The following is a 16,065-nucleotide window of genomic DNA, read 5'->3' on the forward strand; positions in this document are numbered from 1 at the left end:
AAATTTTGGACAATACTGAAGACAATAAAGAGGACCTTAGTGAAGAATAAAAAGATACATCCACACTAAATCTTGGGCCTTGCTTTTAGCCCAACAGATCTGAAGTAGAAAACAAAGGGTTACTCGAGATTTCAACAAATTCAATTTATGCTCCTCATTGGCACACACTGGTTTTCTAAGTGACTTTTTCTTTTCTTTTTTTTTTTTTTTAACTTATTTTTGAGAGGGGGGCAGAGGGAGAAAGAGAGGGAGGGAGAGATGGGGAAGGGGCAAAAGGAGAGAGGGAGAATCCCAAGTAGGCTTCCACGCTATCAGCGCGGAGCCCAACATGGGGCTTGAACTCTCGATCCATGAGATCATGACCTGAGCTATAAGAGTCGAACGTTTAACAAACTAAGCCACCCAGACACCCCAGTGACATTTTTTTTTTAAACAAATACCTAAAAGTACTGACTATGATAAGAAGTGTTCTATATGCCTCACATTTATTTAATGCTCACAACCACCCTTCAAGGGCTGTCATTACACTACGTTAGAGGCCAGCCAACTAAGGGCCAGGAATGTTCAGGAACTTAATGGGTCACAACATAAAGAGCAATGGAAGGAGGAGGAAATGAAGGGATCCTGAGAGGCAAGTAAAAGCTTTGAACCACGAGGCTAAACTACAGTGTGTCAAACACCATGGTCAGTCTTACATAAGCTATTTCTGTACTCATAAAAAATTACTGAAGGGAGTATGGCAGAGGTCTGCCAATACAGTAAGAAGGGGGCAAAAGACAAGCTACACTTGAAGCTCCCAAAGTACAAAGGGGTGATGTGAAAGTACACATGAGGAAAGCTACGTAAAGGGTAGGGTGGGGAGGGGAGGCCCCTTTGAGTTGATTTATATTTAAAATTCTGATTAAATACATAAATTTGTATTTGTACATTCATAAATATATTTAACACTAAAATATTTATGTAATGTTTTAATATTCACACTATATTAAATCACTTCACACATATGAATCTGATACACTGTTCCAGGCAATATTCTATATACAATGGGGAAAATAAAACCGTACTAGTCTAAAAGGTAAGAGGAGAGAAGTTGGAGAGGTTTTAAAAGGCAGTGATTGAAGACACCTCTGGGTAGTTATCACAAGGGTAGAAGCAATTTGAATGAGAAAAAGGTCTCAGACATACAGCCTCTGAGAAAATTTCAAAAAGTTCTTATGCATAAAGATGCCATGGCTTATCCATGTGCATTAAATGAAACAAACCCCCCTTACCTTGGACAATTAACTAAAAAGCCAGTTATCAGGTCTGACCTCTTTTGGCCCACTGGGAGTATCCTACCCTCTAAGGATGAATTCAAGGCTGCACCACAAAGGTGCACTGGACCTTTTGCATGCTGAATTATGGATTTATGCACAAGACCTCTGGGACATTTCTAGGTTCAGTATTCTGCGCCTATGCTAAGAAAAGCCACTGTTCTCTCCTTACTTCTAAGTGTTTTTGCAGGAGATGCATCATAAAAATACTGGTGAAATAGTTTGAAAGATTAAATACACATTTGCAGATTAAGGCTCACTTAATGTTATGACCACAACAGTAAACTGGACAGTAAAACAATCAACATTCTGAAGAACATCAGAAGTTCTACAGAACCTCTGGGAAATAATGACCTACAAGATTTTTATTACATGGTTAAGACAATGTGTAGTTTAAATCTGCAGACTGAAAGATGAGTTGTTGTGGGCAACTTTTGATGCAAATGCTTTGTAGACAGACAGGTGATGACTGCACATCATGTATTATAAACCATTAATTTTTATACTTTACAATAATGGGAGGCCCGGGTGGCTCAGTCAGATAAGTGTCCGACTCTTGACTTAGGCTCAGATCATGATCTCTCAGGGTTCATGGCTTCGAGCTCTGCGCTGACATCAGGTACCCTGCTTGGGATGCTCTCTCCCCCTTTCTCTCTGCCCCTCTCCCTCCGGCGCTCTCTCAAACTTAAAATGATTAACTTTATGTTATATGAATTTCACCTCAATTTTTTTTTAAGTGAGATTTTTTTAAATCCCACACCCATCACAATAAATTAACAGTATTTATACTTTTGTTCTCTACTACTATTACAGAAAGTGTTTTGTGCTAATGAAAGATGTGGAGGAAGGGAAGGGTTTCTTAAGAACCACACAGTAGTAAGATTCCAAATCTACCAAATCCCTCTATTATTAGAAAGTACCTGTAGGAAGAAGTACTGTTAATAAAATTGGTCCAGGCTGGGTGACTCCAAACCTACACACCTGCCCCGGGAAAATTGGCTCTTAAGTTATCTTAGTTAAAAGCAACACTGTATTTCATCTCCTAAACCAAAAATCACCAAGGAAAGAAATCTGCATAAATTTCAGTGCACTGGTAACTATTAGTTATCTCATTCTCATCATTCGACTCAAAAATAAAGTTATTTAGACAGAAGTTTTGTTACTCTCAACTCCCAGGCAAGTCTTTTAACAATAATGGCCCATCACAATGGAACATACTACCAAAACATGTTGGAATAAATTGTACTTTCCATGTAAGAGATATTTGTAAAACGAATATATTCAAAGATCCAAGTTATTCTTATAAAAAAAAAAGATGAAAAACTGCTTACCCTGTTGCTAAGGACCTTCTGAACAGGCTCAGAATCATCAAACACAACAAAACCAAAATTGGGTAATTTCCCGCCACTGTTAATGCGTAGCTCCACCACATTCCCATAACCTGCAAAGGAAACAAAGACTCTCAAGTCACTTCTTAGAACATTTCCTTTAAATATTATACACACACTAATCAATGACAGCCGCTAGTCAACATGGGGCTACAAACCGCTTGTAATGTGGCTAGCCCAAAATAAGTGCCGTAAGTGTAATACACACTGGACTTCAAAGACTTAATATGGAAAAATGTAAAACAGCTCTTATTTTTATACGTTGAAATGATGTTTTTGATACACTGGGTTAAATCAAATATTAAAATTAAATTATCCAGTTTCTTTTTACCTTTTAAAATGTAACCAGTAAAAAAAATTAATTAAAATAACCACTAGAAATTACATCTGTAATTCACTTAGATGAATGAATCTAGTGTTTAAATCTCAACAGATAGATGTATTAGGTAAATCTAGCACTTAAAACTCAGGAACTTAGGGGCGCCTGGGTGGCTCAGTTGGTTGGGCATCCGACTTCGGCTCAGGTCATGATCTCGCGGTCCATGAGTTCGAACCCCGCGTCGGGCTCTGTGCTGACAGCTCAGAGCCTGGAGCCTGTTTCGGATTCTGTGTCTCCCTCTCTCTCTGACCTTCCCCCATTCATGCTCTGTCTCTCTCTGTCTCAAAAATGAATAAACATTAAAAAAAAAAATTTTTTTTTTTAAAACTCAGGAACTTACTTTGAAAAAAATCTTTAAGTTCCGATTTATCCACTTCATGTGGCAGATTGCCAATGAAAAGTTGGTGACTATCAGGGTGTCTCACAATTCTTCGGGGTTCAACGTCACCTTGCTCACCAGCCTCACGGACTAAGAAAACAAAAAACAGCAGCAATGAAAGAAAAAGACATTTTCAGTGGCTATTTCAATGATTTTTTTCTCCACCCCCAAACACAGGTAATTCCATCAGCCCCATAATTTATTTTTAAAGTAGAAAATATCAACCACCCCTAAAGAACAAGCTCTCACCTCAAAATCCCCCAAACCAGAGAAGTCACCCTTCTGAGCTCTTACTTGGTCTAGGTCCCCTCTGGGGAGGAATATTTATTCGTTGTTCTCGCACTCTTTGATCCCTCTGAGGCCTCTGCGGTGGAATCTGAGATTCAGGCTTAGACTCCGGACGAGGCTGAAAAAATTGTAAGTTAACCTCTGTGTAAAAAGAAAGCAAGCTTACCTTTTTTCCTGTAAAGTTTCTTAGCTAACAATAAGGTTTAAAGAGAAAATGACAGGGGTGCCTGGGTGGCTGAGTCGGTTAAGTGTCCGACTCTTGGTTTCAGGTCATGATCTCATGGCTTTGTGGGTTTGAGCCCCACACTGGGCTCTGTGCTGGCAATGTGGAGTCTGCTTGAGATTCTCTCTCTCACCCTCTCTCTCTGCCTCTCCCTAACTTGTACTATCTCTGTCTCTCTCAAAATAAACTTACAGCGTCCAACTTTGGCTCAGATCATGATCTCGCAGTTCGTGAGTTCAAGCCCTGCATCGGGCTCTGTGCTGACAGCTCAGAGCCTGGGCCTACTTCAGATTCTGTGTCTCCCTCTCTTTCTCTCTTGAAACTAATTAAACATTAAAAAAAAATTGTTTTAATAAAAATAAAAACTGACAACTCTCCAAAAAAGGAAATTATTAAAAACCACCCTGTACTCTTCTCTGCTCTGTGTACCAGTTCCCACATTCTCCAAACCTATGTGAACCACATTACATGAAATACAAGCAAATGTGCCCAATATACAAGCTTAGAAACCCACCTGCGAAGCTGGTACTTTAACAACGTGAGGTGGTATCCCAGTAACCGGAACAGCTCCACTGGGTGGAAGGTTCTTACTGGTCACAGATGCCCAAGAAAATGTCTAAGGGAACAACATTACTTGATTACCCCTTTCAAAATAATATAAAAGCTATTAGTCCTTAATTTCTTGTACATAATATATGCGTCACATTTTCATACTAGGTAGGATGTTGTTCATAAGTATCTTGAGATTCCTTTGCTTCCCCTACTTACAAATTTAGTTTTAAAATCCCCTAGGACTAGTCATCAAGTATCAGCAAAGTAAGAAAAGGTTTAAGGTCTAAGAAGCTACTTTCACTCAATTTCAGGTTTGTGAATCAAAGAAAATTCTCTCCTTCAAAACCAGCTTCCTTCTAGGATTCTCCCAATTAATGGTACAAACATCAACCCTGTTACATCAACTTTAGAATTCCCTTGAACACCTTTTCAATCCGTATCAAACTTCCCAATTCTTACTATTTAAGGCTTAACTACCTTCACTGCCACAACCTTAATCCCAGGTGTCAAAATTTCTCTCCAGGGCTACAATAGCAGTCACCTAACTAGTCATTCCTTCTCAATCCAGCCAACCTACTTTTCTCCCCTGCAAGCTCAAGTCATTTCCTACTCACCTAATCACTGCCCTCTAGAGAGAGACCAAGAACCCTACCTGTTTTACCAATATCTCCCACACCCAAAACAATGACCAGAAGAGGTGCTTGAACTATTAAATAAATGATATAAGAAAGAACCTTAAGAACCCTGGCCCCATAAATACAGCACAAAACACATTCCTTCACAGAACACCAAATGTAAATGTTCTGTGATCCCAGTTAACATCACCCTGAAATGCCTCAGGAGTAACAGAAAAGCTTTGAACTTTGAAATCAAGTATTCTAATTAGAAAAGTAGCTGTAGTTTGGCAATTTGTTTCTACTTCTACTGTAAAGTTATCCTCAATTAGAGTCAGAAAAAAAGCAGGAAAAAGTCTGTTGTGCCATGATATATTTTTTAAAGGTACATTATCACTTGTTTTTAACAAGCATTATTTTGAAACAAAATATTTAAAAAATGTGAGGTTGTTGATATGGTGATAAAAGAGCACCTGAAATTTCTGGTCTAAAAGTATTCAAGTTTCCTTGGGTGGGGAGGAGAATTACTTTCAGAAAACAATATGCGTCTTAATTCCTATCTGAGGTATGGCTCATTATGTAGTAAGTTTCCCTGAACAAATGAAAACGTACCCACAAAGTCCACCAAACAGTACTATAAAGGAGAGAGGTTTTTAAAAATCACCTAGAAACAGGAAGAAGGAAGACATACTACATACCCTCAGGTCTTCCTGTACTGTCTGCGCTATGTCTGCAGGTGCTGGGGAAGAACTCTTCTGGGCATCCTCAGGAGCAGTTTCTTCCAACACTGGCTCAGACTTTTCCTCTTGGATTTCAGAAACAGGTTCTTGTTCCGGTTCTGGTTCAGGATCAGGCTCTGGTTCAGCAACAGGTTCCTCTAAATGTTCTTCCAAATCATTGCTTTGGAAAATTTGAGAAACATCATTCTGCCTCCACTGATTTAGCAAGAAACTCCCAAGTATTTATTAACTATAGAGACCTGAACCAAAAAATAGCTCCCTGTCTCCAAAAAAAGATCTGAGTATTAAAACAAGACAACTCCTTAGAAAAGCATTCAATGAGCAAATCAGATTTGCTAAATTCTCCTAAGCAAATACATCAAAAACAGATCAAAATGAACCAAATCGTGGTTTGTTACAATCCTGAAACTATCACAATTCACTTAGCTAACCACACATACAAAAAGACTAACAGCTTGTGGGGAAGGGGAAAAGAGTTGTTCAAAGGTTACAGTTTTACTTTTGCAAGATGAAAAGTTCTAGAGACCTGTTGTACAAATATTGGCATATAGTTAACATTACTACTCTGGGGCGGCGCCTGGGTGGCTCAGTCAGTTAATCACTCTTGATTTCAGCTCAGGTCATGATCTCGTGGCTTTGTGGGTTTGAGCCCTGCATGGGGCTCCATGCTCACAGAGTGGAGCCTGCTTGGGATTCATATTCATTCATTCATTCATTCTCTCTCTCTCTGTCCCTACCTGGCTTGCACTGTCAAAATAAACGTTAAAAAGGAAAAAACAAATATTACTACACAGTGCACTTAAAAATGGTTAATAAGGTAAAATTTGTATTACGCGGTTTTTAACATCAAAAAAAAACCTCTCAGAACTTTAAAAAAAAAAAAAAAAAAAAAAAAAAAACACACCAGTAATTCTGGAGAAAGAAGTTATGATTCAGAAGACTTCTTCTTAAACCTTCCAGAAAAATCACAAGGAATGTTTGTTAATGCTGCAAATGATTTCCCCCTGAAATTCTAATTTGGCAGGTTTGTGGTGGGACAACAGATCTTTTTCAACTTGCAACCCAGGTGAGTAATGTGTTTAGTATGTCACCACACCTGGAGAAACATGAAAACATCCTTTAAGCACTAAGTACTAAGAGTTTCATATCAGATGACAAGTAAATATTTCTATTCCTATCATATTTCTGTTCCGTTGCAGATTAAAAAAAGTTTAAGATATAGTCACACATTTAGTGTCTGAGTTAATGAAATTATTTAATTCATGTCTGAATTTCTATCAATTTATGCTTGATCTCTAAATAAGTCCTTGAATATATTTATTCCCCACAAAGCACTTAATGCAATGCCTTGATGTGTTAAATACTTGATAAGAAATCCCCCAAATCAGGGGCACCTGTCTGTCTCAGTTGGTAAAGCATGAGACTCCTGACAGAGGTTGTGAGTTCCAGCCCCATGATGGGTACGGAGATTTACTTAAAAATAAAATCTTTGAGGGGCACCTGGGTGGCTCAGTTAGTTAAACGTCCAACTTGACTTCAACTCAGGTCATGATCTCAGGGTTCCTGGGTTCAAGCCCCACATTGGGCTCTGTGCGGACAGCATGGAACCTGCTTGGGATTCTCTCCCTCTCTCTCCGCACCCTGACCCCTGAGCTTATGCTCTCTCTCTCCCTCTCAAAAAAAAAATAAATAAATAAACATTTTAAAAAAATAAAATAAAATCTTGGAGGAAAAAAATAATCCCAAAATCTATTTTTCACTTATGGCCAAGAAAAAAATGAAACCAAAAAGCAACTGATGGATACTATTTAAGTAGTTCTCATTGTGCAATAAGAATTAAAACAAGTTATAACATTTTTGTTAGCTCAGAGATACCAAAAGCAAAACCTTTCTTTTAGGAAATTAGTTATTTTCAGAGATAATTCTGAGAATATACGACTGCCCTCCAACAAAGGGAAAGACTAGACAACCCAAATTCTCATGCAGCTCTGGACAGATAAAGTTTTTCTTACCTGACAGTCTGATCATAGAAAGTTCCAGATTCATCAGGTACTACCTCAGGTGTCTGCTGTCTTTCTTCAGGTTCCTCTACCTCTTCCTCAGATTCTAAATGAGTAAAGAAACTTAAATTTGAATTTGTGCTTAATTCTCAAATACAACTGACCCTTAAACAATACAGGTTTCAACTGTGTGGGTCCACTTATATGTAGATTTTTCTCGTTAAATACAGTACAGTACTGTAAATGAATTTTCTCTTCCTTATGATTTTAATAACATTTCCTTTTCTCTAGCTTACTTCAAGAATACAGCACATAATACATTTAACATACAAAATACATGTTAATCGACTTATGTTATCAGTAGTTTCCAGTCAACAGTAGGCTATTAGTAGTTAACAAGTTTATAGAGAGTCTAAAGTTCTATGCAGATTTTTGACTGGGGGGGGGGGGTGGGATTAGCACCCCAACACTCATTTTGTTCAAAGGTCAACATTATATTCATTTTTACAGTGTTCACCATCAAAAAAGTAGTGAGTGGGGGGATGAGTTAAATAGGTGATGGGGATTAAGGGGTACACTTGTACTGAGCACCTAACGTTATATGGAAGTGTGGAATCACTACAGTGTACACATGACATTAATATTACACTGCATGTTAACTGGAATTTAAATAAAAACTTTAAGAGAAAAAATGAAATAAAAACATATATATAGAAAGTAAATAAAACACAGAAATTTGGTAAAATCATGGGAAAAGCTGTAAGGACAGAATTAAGGCTAATGTAGTGGCTGGGTTAAGAATAAGAACATGGAATCTGAGGTCATTTTGAGGCTCATAATCCAATGCAGGCTCTACCACGTAACTAGCTATATACAACATCAGGCAAATTACTGCTCTGTGTCTCAGTGGCCTCATCTATAAAATAAGAACAGTACTTAAAGTACTTATCTATAAGCAGTTGTATTATACAATAAATATACAGTACTTAAATTTTTATTTCAGCCATATAAGTACTGATATACTAATTATTATTAGTGTTTAGAGACCATTCTTCAGGTGTCTTTCATGTTTCTTCTGCACATCTTACAACTAAGGCAATGGCTACCTTTTGCTCCAGACTATCCTTCAGAAATATTTATACAGCAGCCTCAGAAAAGCGTCTCCCTCCAGAGCAAAGGGTAGGCACACTTACTCCCTATTGTAAAAGATTTTGATCCTTGAACCTAGGATTCTACTCTTGCAGTGCACCCTGCTACATGCAGGTGTCGTGCAGTTCATGAGATCTACCATTGTTGCAGTAATTACCTACTACTGACTTTGGAGTTTTAGGTCTTCCGTGAAGCAGGTTGACCTGTTAGATTCGAGTAGGTTAAAAACTCAGACATTCCCCTGTCTTGACAATTAGAAGTTATTAATAAAGAATACAGAGTATAATAAACACACTCAAGAAACCCATACTCTCTTCAGGTCAACCTGATGCCATCCAAAAAAAAATTTAGACAAGTAACTTACCCTCCTGAGGCTCAGTGACAAAGCCACCGAAGACCTCATCTTGGTATCTGAAGATATCATTGTGAACGTAGAACTTATTTGCAACAGAGCCCTGCAATGCCAACAAAAACTTTTCATTTATTCAGATTTTCACCAAAAGCCAAATCACCCTACACCAATGGTTCTCTACTAAGAGCAATATTGCACCACCCAGACATATCTGGCAATGTCTGAAGATACTTCAGTTTTCACATGGGAGAGTGCAACTGAAAGCTATTGCTTGAGTAGAGGGCAGGGATGCTGCTGAACATCCTACAATGCACAGAACGGCCAGCCACACAGAGAATTATCTGGTCCAAAATGTTACTAACACCAAGAATGAAAAACCCTGCTCTGCATTATAGCCATTAAAGACTACACTCAAATATATTGCTCCCTTAAAATACCACCAGATGGACAGCCAAATACTGGTAAAGTATGTAACATGTCACCACCTCAAATCTGAACGGTAACTACTTTTACCTACTGCAGCACGTACTTAAAATTCCTTAAATCTGTATCCAAGAATATTGATATAAACACTCAACAGTGCTACAGCTGAAAAGGTCTGCCTAGAAGACCACACCAGAGTATAAATCCAACTATGTCATTAACTATTCAAGCTCCAACACTGTCTCTTCATCTACATTTAAAAAAAAAGGGGGGGTGGGGCGCCTGGGTGGCGCAGTCGGTTAAACGTCCGACTTCAGCCAGGTCACGGATCTCGCGGTCTGTGAGTTCGAGCCCCGCGTCAGGCTCTGGGCTGATGGTTCAGAGCCTGGAGCCTGTTTCCGATTCTGTGTCTCCCTCTCTCTCTGCCCCTCCCCCGTTCATGCTCTGTCTCTCTCTGTCCCAAAAATAAATAAACGTTGAAAAAATAAAATAAAATAAAATAAAATAAAATAAAATAAAATAAAATAAAATAAAATAAAAAAGGGGGGGATATCACATCTCCTATCTAAGTAGGAGCTTTGGATATTAAATGAGACAGTTCATATAACAATGCATTATATAAGGTAATGTTAGATTCTTCCTCTTTAATAGGAAAAGGAAATTTAAGCAAACTTAAAATAATTCTTAATCATATCCCATATGACTCTGTATAGTTAGAAATTCATCAAGTTTTATACTACAGATAATCTAAGCCATCCTCTAAAACTCATGACTAAAATGAAACATGTTAATTTCTCAAAAAGACAACTAAGTTATTATTCAAACAGTAAGATGACAGGGGTTTTAGATTCATTATTTCTGAACAGAAGATTATCTTTTATTCATTCATTCATTTATTTATTTATGGGGGACAGAGAGAGAGAAAGAGAGAATATTCCAAGCAGCCTCCACGCTGAGCATGGAAGCCCAACACAGGGCTCAAACCCACGAACCAGGAGATCATGACCTAAGCCAAAATCAAGAGTCAGAACTTAACCAACTGAGCTACCCAGGCTCCCTGAACAGAAAACTATCTTTAAGGGTAATGCTAAAGAGAACATCTAATCAGCAGGTCCCTACTGAGCCACTTCCACATGCGTATGCAGATAGGCTTCCTGACTTTGTTCAGTCTGCACCAGTCAGGAAGACAGTACAAGTGCAAACTCTTCAACATAAACCCGTGGCTCCTTTCATGATAAGCAGGAAAAGAAACAGGGCTCCCTGAAGAAACAGCAGATTCTAGAACTGGGGCTGGGGCTAGGACTAGGGCTGGAGCAAGGAGAGTATCAAATGAGCCTGAAACATCTTGTGCCACAAAAGTTATAAAGTGCTCCCCCTGCCAAAAACAAACAAATAGATAATGGTACTGTAGTTAAGAAAGAGTATTCCTTACGCTTAGGAAAAATGCTCACTGAAGTATCTGAGGATGACTAGGCATGATGTCTCCAACCTACTTATAAATGGTTTTGAATTAAAATGACAGGTAAATAGAAAAAGCATTACTAATGTACAGGCAAGTGTTGGCAATGGCTCTAGGTAAGGAGTATGTATGAGGTATTGTACTATTATTACAACTTTTCTGTAAGCTTGAAATTTCAAAATAAATACTTTCTAAAAATATTTGTACAACCTTTCGTGGTTTGTTTCTTCATACCTCAGGAGCAAGGACAAATGTCTGCATGAATCTCCTCAAAGCCTGGTTGTTATTGGAGAGCAACCCCATCACCTGGACCACTACCCCATCATTCAGAGTGGCATGAGCATCAACATGGCGAATCTTAGTGTGGCAATTGGTAAAGTTTTGTGACATGACTTTCCTATGGATTTCCTAAAGAATCAAGGGAAGAGTTAATGACTTAAAATTTACAATCTCCAACAAAAACAAGTTTTTAATACAACACAAGTAGAGATAATCTGCATGTTTAAATTACAAACTACACAGACCCTAATTTGCCTTAGAACAGGATATCCCCAGTGACCGCCTTGAGCTTTTTAAAACTGTCCTGAATTGGCATACCTAAAAAAGGTTTACAGTAAATGAGAATGATCCCTGTGCTAAAATCAATTACCTCCTAACAGAAAATTTTCAGAACAAATTATTCAAAATAAGGAAATCTGACACCCTAAGCTTTTCAATGGCTTTACCAAATAGGTACTGAACACCAAAACTGCTAAAAAGCAATTGAAAAACTTCGTCTTTAAATATCAGCAAATCTGTTACGTATGTACCTGCCTCAATATGGGTTATTTTCTAGCTGTGTAACAGCCTACACAAAGCTTGGGATGCTTACTTTCTGTCCATAAACCGCATCTGCTGGCTTTCCATTTGAATCCAATCCCCCGTGGACATAAGAAGAGTTCTTTCCATAAAATCTGTAAAACAGAGAGATAATTTACTTGTCAGGTGCAAGCATTCTAAGCCTTGATATTTATTTTTCATGTTTGGTATCTATTTGCCTCACTGGCAGAATCTTGGAAACAAGGTGTTTTTCTTTTTCATTTTTGTATACAATCATAGATCTACTCCCTACATGTCACTCAACATTTGCTGAATAGAAATAGATTTGGTCAATGAGGCAGAACACTTTACAAGTCATAAGCTCCAGATTTCAGAGTAGGATGATTGTGTTGGGAAAGATCTTGTAGTTCATGTCAGGAAGGCTACCCAGAAGAAAACAAGTTCCTGTTTTCACTCAAGAAGAAAACAGGCAGCTTTAATACAGATGAGGACATCTACACTATCCTGTAAGCTTACAAAGTCTAAACCTTTTATATCTGAGAATGCATGTGAGGGGATTCCATTAAAAAATCAGTAATTTAACAACAAAAACAAAACCAGTAACTCCTGCAGGTGAGGTTTAAGAGTAATTTTTAACAATTCTTGCTGATGCATTAAGAGCTTCAGACTTTAATTCCCCATAGCTTGAATTCACCTATATCCTCAATTGCTTTGTTTTTTCATTGTAACACTGGATCAGGGGGAAAAAAAAAAATACTGGATCAGGAAAGCCAGATGCAGACACAAAGATACCCCAAAAAGTGCCCCAACCCAGAAATAACTGCTATTAGAATTTCTTGATAACTGGGGCGCCTGGGTGGCTCAGTCAGTTGAGCATCGGACTCTTGATTTCGGCTCAGATCATGATCTCACAGTTCATGGGTTTGAGCCCCACATCTGCACGGATAGTCTAGGGCTTCCTTGGGATTTCTCTCTCTCTCTGCCCTTTCCCTGCTCACTCACATCTTCTTTCTCAAAATAAATAAACTTAAAAAAAAAAAAAAAAAAGATTTTCAGGGCGCCTGGGTGGCTCAGTCAGTTAAGCATCTGACTCTTGATCTCTGCTCAGGTCAGATCTCACAATTCTTGCGTTTGAGTCCCCCATCGGGCTCTGCACTGATGGTACCAAGCCTGCTTGGGATTCTGTCTTTCTCTGCCCCTCCCCTGATTGTGCTTTCTCTCTCAAAATTAATAAATATTAAAAAAATTTTTTTTCAAATTAAAAAGAATTTCTTGCTACCTATACTACCTACAGATATGCAATTTGTCACAAATGAACCCATACATATCATTCTACATCCTGATTCTGTCCCTCTCTGGCCCCTCAAATAGGACAGTTTTGGGCCCACAGGTACCCTAAGTCTACCCTGCAAATTTTAAAGTTATTAAAAGGCTACACATCTGCCAGTGCATCAGTTCAATGCTGGCTAATCCACTTTTCATTACAGGTAAACATCAGAGATATCAGAGTTTGGTTCCAGATCAGTGCAATAAAGAGAATATTGCAATAAATGGAGTCAAATAGGCTTTTTGGTTTTCCAGTGCATATAAAAATTATGTTTACACTACACCTTTGTCTATTAAACGTGCAACAGTATTTCTACTACAATGTAAGCAATGTAAGCAATGTACATACCTTAATTAAAAAACACTTTGTTGCTTAAAAAAAAAAAATGCTAACCATCATCTGCACTTTCAGGGAGTCCTAATCTGTCTATTGGTGGAGGGTCTTGCCTCGATGGATGGCTGCTGACCAGGGTGGTGGTTGCAGAAAACTGGGGTGGCTGTGCCAATTTCTTCAAGTTAAGACAACAATGAAGTTTCTTCCACCAATTAACTTTTCCTTTCACTAGATTTTCTGTAGTGTGTGATACTGTTTGACAGCATTTTACCCACAGTGGAACTACTTTCGAAATTGGAGTCAATCCTCTCAAATCCTGAGAGCCACTGCTTCATCAACTCAAGTCTATGTAATATTCTTTTTTGTTGTTACTCCCAACAATCTTCACAGCATCTTCAGCAGTAGATTCCATCTTAAAAAAAAAAACACTTCTGGGGCGCCTGGGTGGCTCAGTCAGTTAAGCGTCCGACTTCAGCTCAGGTCATGATCTTACAGCTGGTGAGTTCAAGCCCCACATCGGGCTCTGTGCTGACAGCTCGGAACCTGGAGCCTGCTTCGGGTTCTGTGTCTCCTCCTCTCTCTGCCCCCCCCCCCCCCCCCCGCCTCATGCTCATGCTCTATCTCTCAATAATGAATAAACATAAAAAAATTTTTTTAATTAAAACATTTTAAAAAACACTATCTTTGCTCATCTTTAAGAAGCAACTCCTTATCTGTTAACATTTTATCATGAGACTGCAGCAACTCAGTCACATCTTCAGCCTCCACTTCTAATTCTAGTTCTCTTTATATTTCCACCACACCTGCAGTGACTTCCTCCTCTGAAGTCCTGAACCCCTCAAAGTCATCCACGAGGGCTGGGATCTTCTTCTCAACTCCTGCTCATCTTGATATTTTGACATCTTCCCATGAATCACGTCCAATATAAAGCTGTTTCATCGACACTGAAAATCTATTATTGTCAGTGTAGCCACCTTCACCACCTACCTTATCTAGACTTTCTGGATGGCTTGCTGCAGCTTCTACATCAGCACTTGCTGCTTCACCTTGCACTTTGATGTTATGGAAACAGCTTCTTTCCTGAAACCTCATCAACTAACTTGTACTAGCTTCAAACTCTTCTTCTGTGGTTTCCTCACCTCTCTCAGCTTTCATAGAATTGAAGAGTTAGGTCCTTACTCTGATCAGGCTTTGGATTAAAGGAATGTTGTGGCTTATTTGACCTCCCATCCCACTACTCAAAGTTCCTCATATCCACAATAAGGCTGCTCTGCTTTCTTATCATGCATGTGTTCACTGGAGTAGCACTTTTCATTTCAAAAACGTTTCCTTTTTACTCACAATTTAGCTAATAGGCCAAGAGGCCTAGCTTTTGGCCTATCTCAGCTTTCAACATTCCCTACCAAGCTACTTACTGCTTTTGATGTGAAGGGACAGACAAGTGACTCTTCCTTCCACTTAATACCTAATTAAAGCCATTGTAGGGTTAAGTTAACTGGCCTAATTTGAATACCACTAAGTCTCAGAGAATAGAAGGCCCAAAAAGAGGGAGAGAGATGGGGAACGAGTCAGTGTAAGAGTCAGAAGACATACAGCATTTATTGAACATTAAGTTCATGGTCTTACATGCGTAGGCATATGCCAAAAAACAATTATAATAGTACCAACAAAGGTCACTGATCACAGATTACCATTAAAAAATATAATAATGAAAAAGTTTGAAATATTGTGAGAATTAGCAAAATGTTGACAAAGACACAAAATGAGCAAATACTGGAAAAATGGCACCAATAAACTTGCTAGACTGAAGATTGCCACAAACTTATAACTGCCAAAAAACACGGTATTTGCAAAGCACCATAAAGTGAAACACAATAAAATGAGATACGCTTGTATGTATGTTGTACTTCAAGATAAAATGTGAAAAAAAAAAGTCTTGAGTCAATAAACATATCGACAAGGACTATATTAATTTCACTTAGTTCTCCTAAGTTTTATGTATTAATCTGAGAGAGTGAGAGCAAGCAAGAGCAGGGGAGAGGCAGACAGGGAGAGCAAAAAATCCCAAACAGGCTCCCCGCTGACACTGATGAACTGTGAGGTCATGACCTGAGCTGAAATCAAGAGTAGGATGCTTAACTGACTGAACCACCCAGGCACCCCTTGCTCCTTTCCAAAGTCCAAAGTTACCTAATCTCTGAGGACATAGAAACGAATTTTGACATAAAACACAAAAAGAAAAAAGGGAAAAAAAACATGTGAAAACCTGTTCAATCACTTAAGTCATGTCAACACCAGATTTGTTTTTAATTTTCTATTTATTTTTG

At 38.5% G+C, this 16,065-nt stretch overlaps 1 protein-coding gene and 1 long non-coding RNA gene across 4 annotated transcripts in view; one reads left to right on the forward strand and one right to left on the reverse strand.

Moving 5' to 3' along the window:
- G3BP1 (G3BP stress granule assembly factor 1) overlaps positions 1-16,065 on the reverse strand; it is a 36,387-nt gene that overhangs the window by 7,595 nt on the left and 12,727 nt on the right. For all 3 annotated transcript variants that reach the window (XM_045436706.1, XM_045436691.1, XM_045436698.1), the window contains 9 exons: positions 12,131-12,212; positions 11,494-11,667; positions 9,390-9,480; positions 7,889-7,982; positions 5,835-6,036; positions 4,485-4,586; positions 3,754-3,865; positions 3,421-3,549; positions 2,645-2,754 (listed from right to left, as the gene is read on the reverse strand). In XM_045436706.1, the coding sequence (XP_045292662.1) occupies positions 2,645-2,754; positions 3,421-3,549; positions 3,754-3,865; positions 4,485-4,586; positions 5,835-6,036; positions 7,889-7,982; positions 9,390-9,480; positions 11,494-11,667; positions 12,131-12,212 (1,096 nt within the window). The remainder of the gene's footprint in view (positions 1-2,644; positions 2,755-3,420; positions 3,550-3,753; positions 3,866-4,484; positions 4,587-5,834; positions 6,037-7,888; positions 7,983-9,389; positions 9,481-11,493; positions 11,668-12,130; positions 12,213-16,065) is intronic.
- LOC123575867 lies at positions 9,921-10,456 on the forward strand. Its single transcript, XR_006701045.1, has 2 exons — positions 9,921-10,073; positions 10,344-10,456. It is a non-coding gene; the product is annotated as an uncharacterized LOC123575867 (long non-coding RNA).

The sequence above is a fragment of the Leopardus geoffroyi genome, chromosome A1, assembly GCF_018350155.1.
Source record: "Leopardus geoffroyi isolate Oge1 chromosome A1, O.geoffroyi_Oge1_pat1.0, whole genome shotgun sequence".
Classification (NCBI taxonomy): Eukaryota; Metazoa; Chordata; class Mammalia; order Carnivora; family Felidae; genus Leopardus; species Leopardus geoffroyi.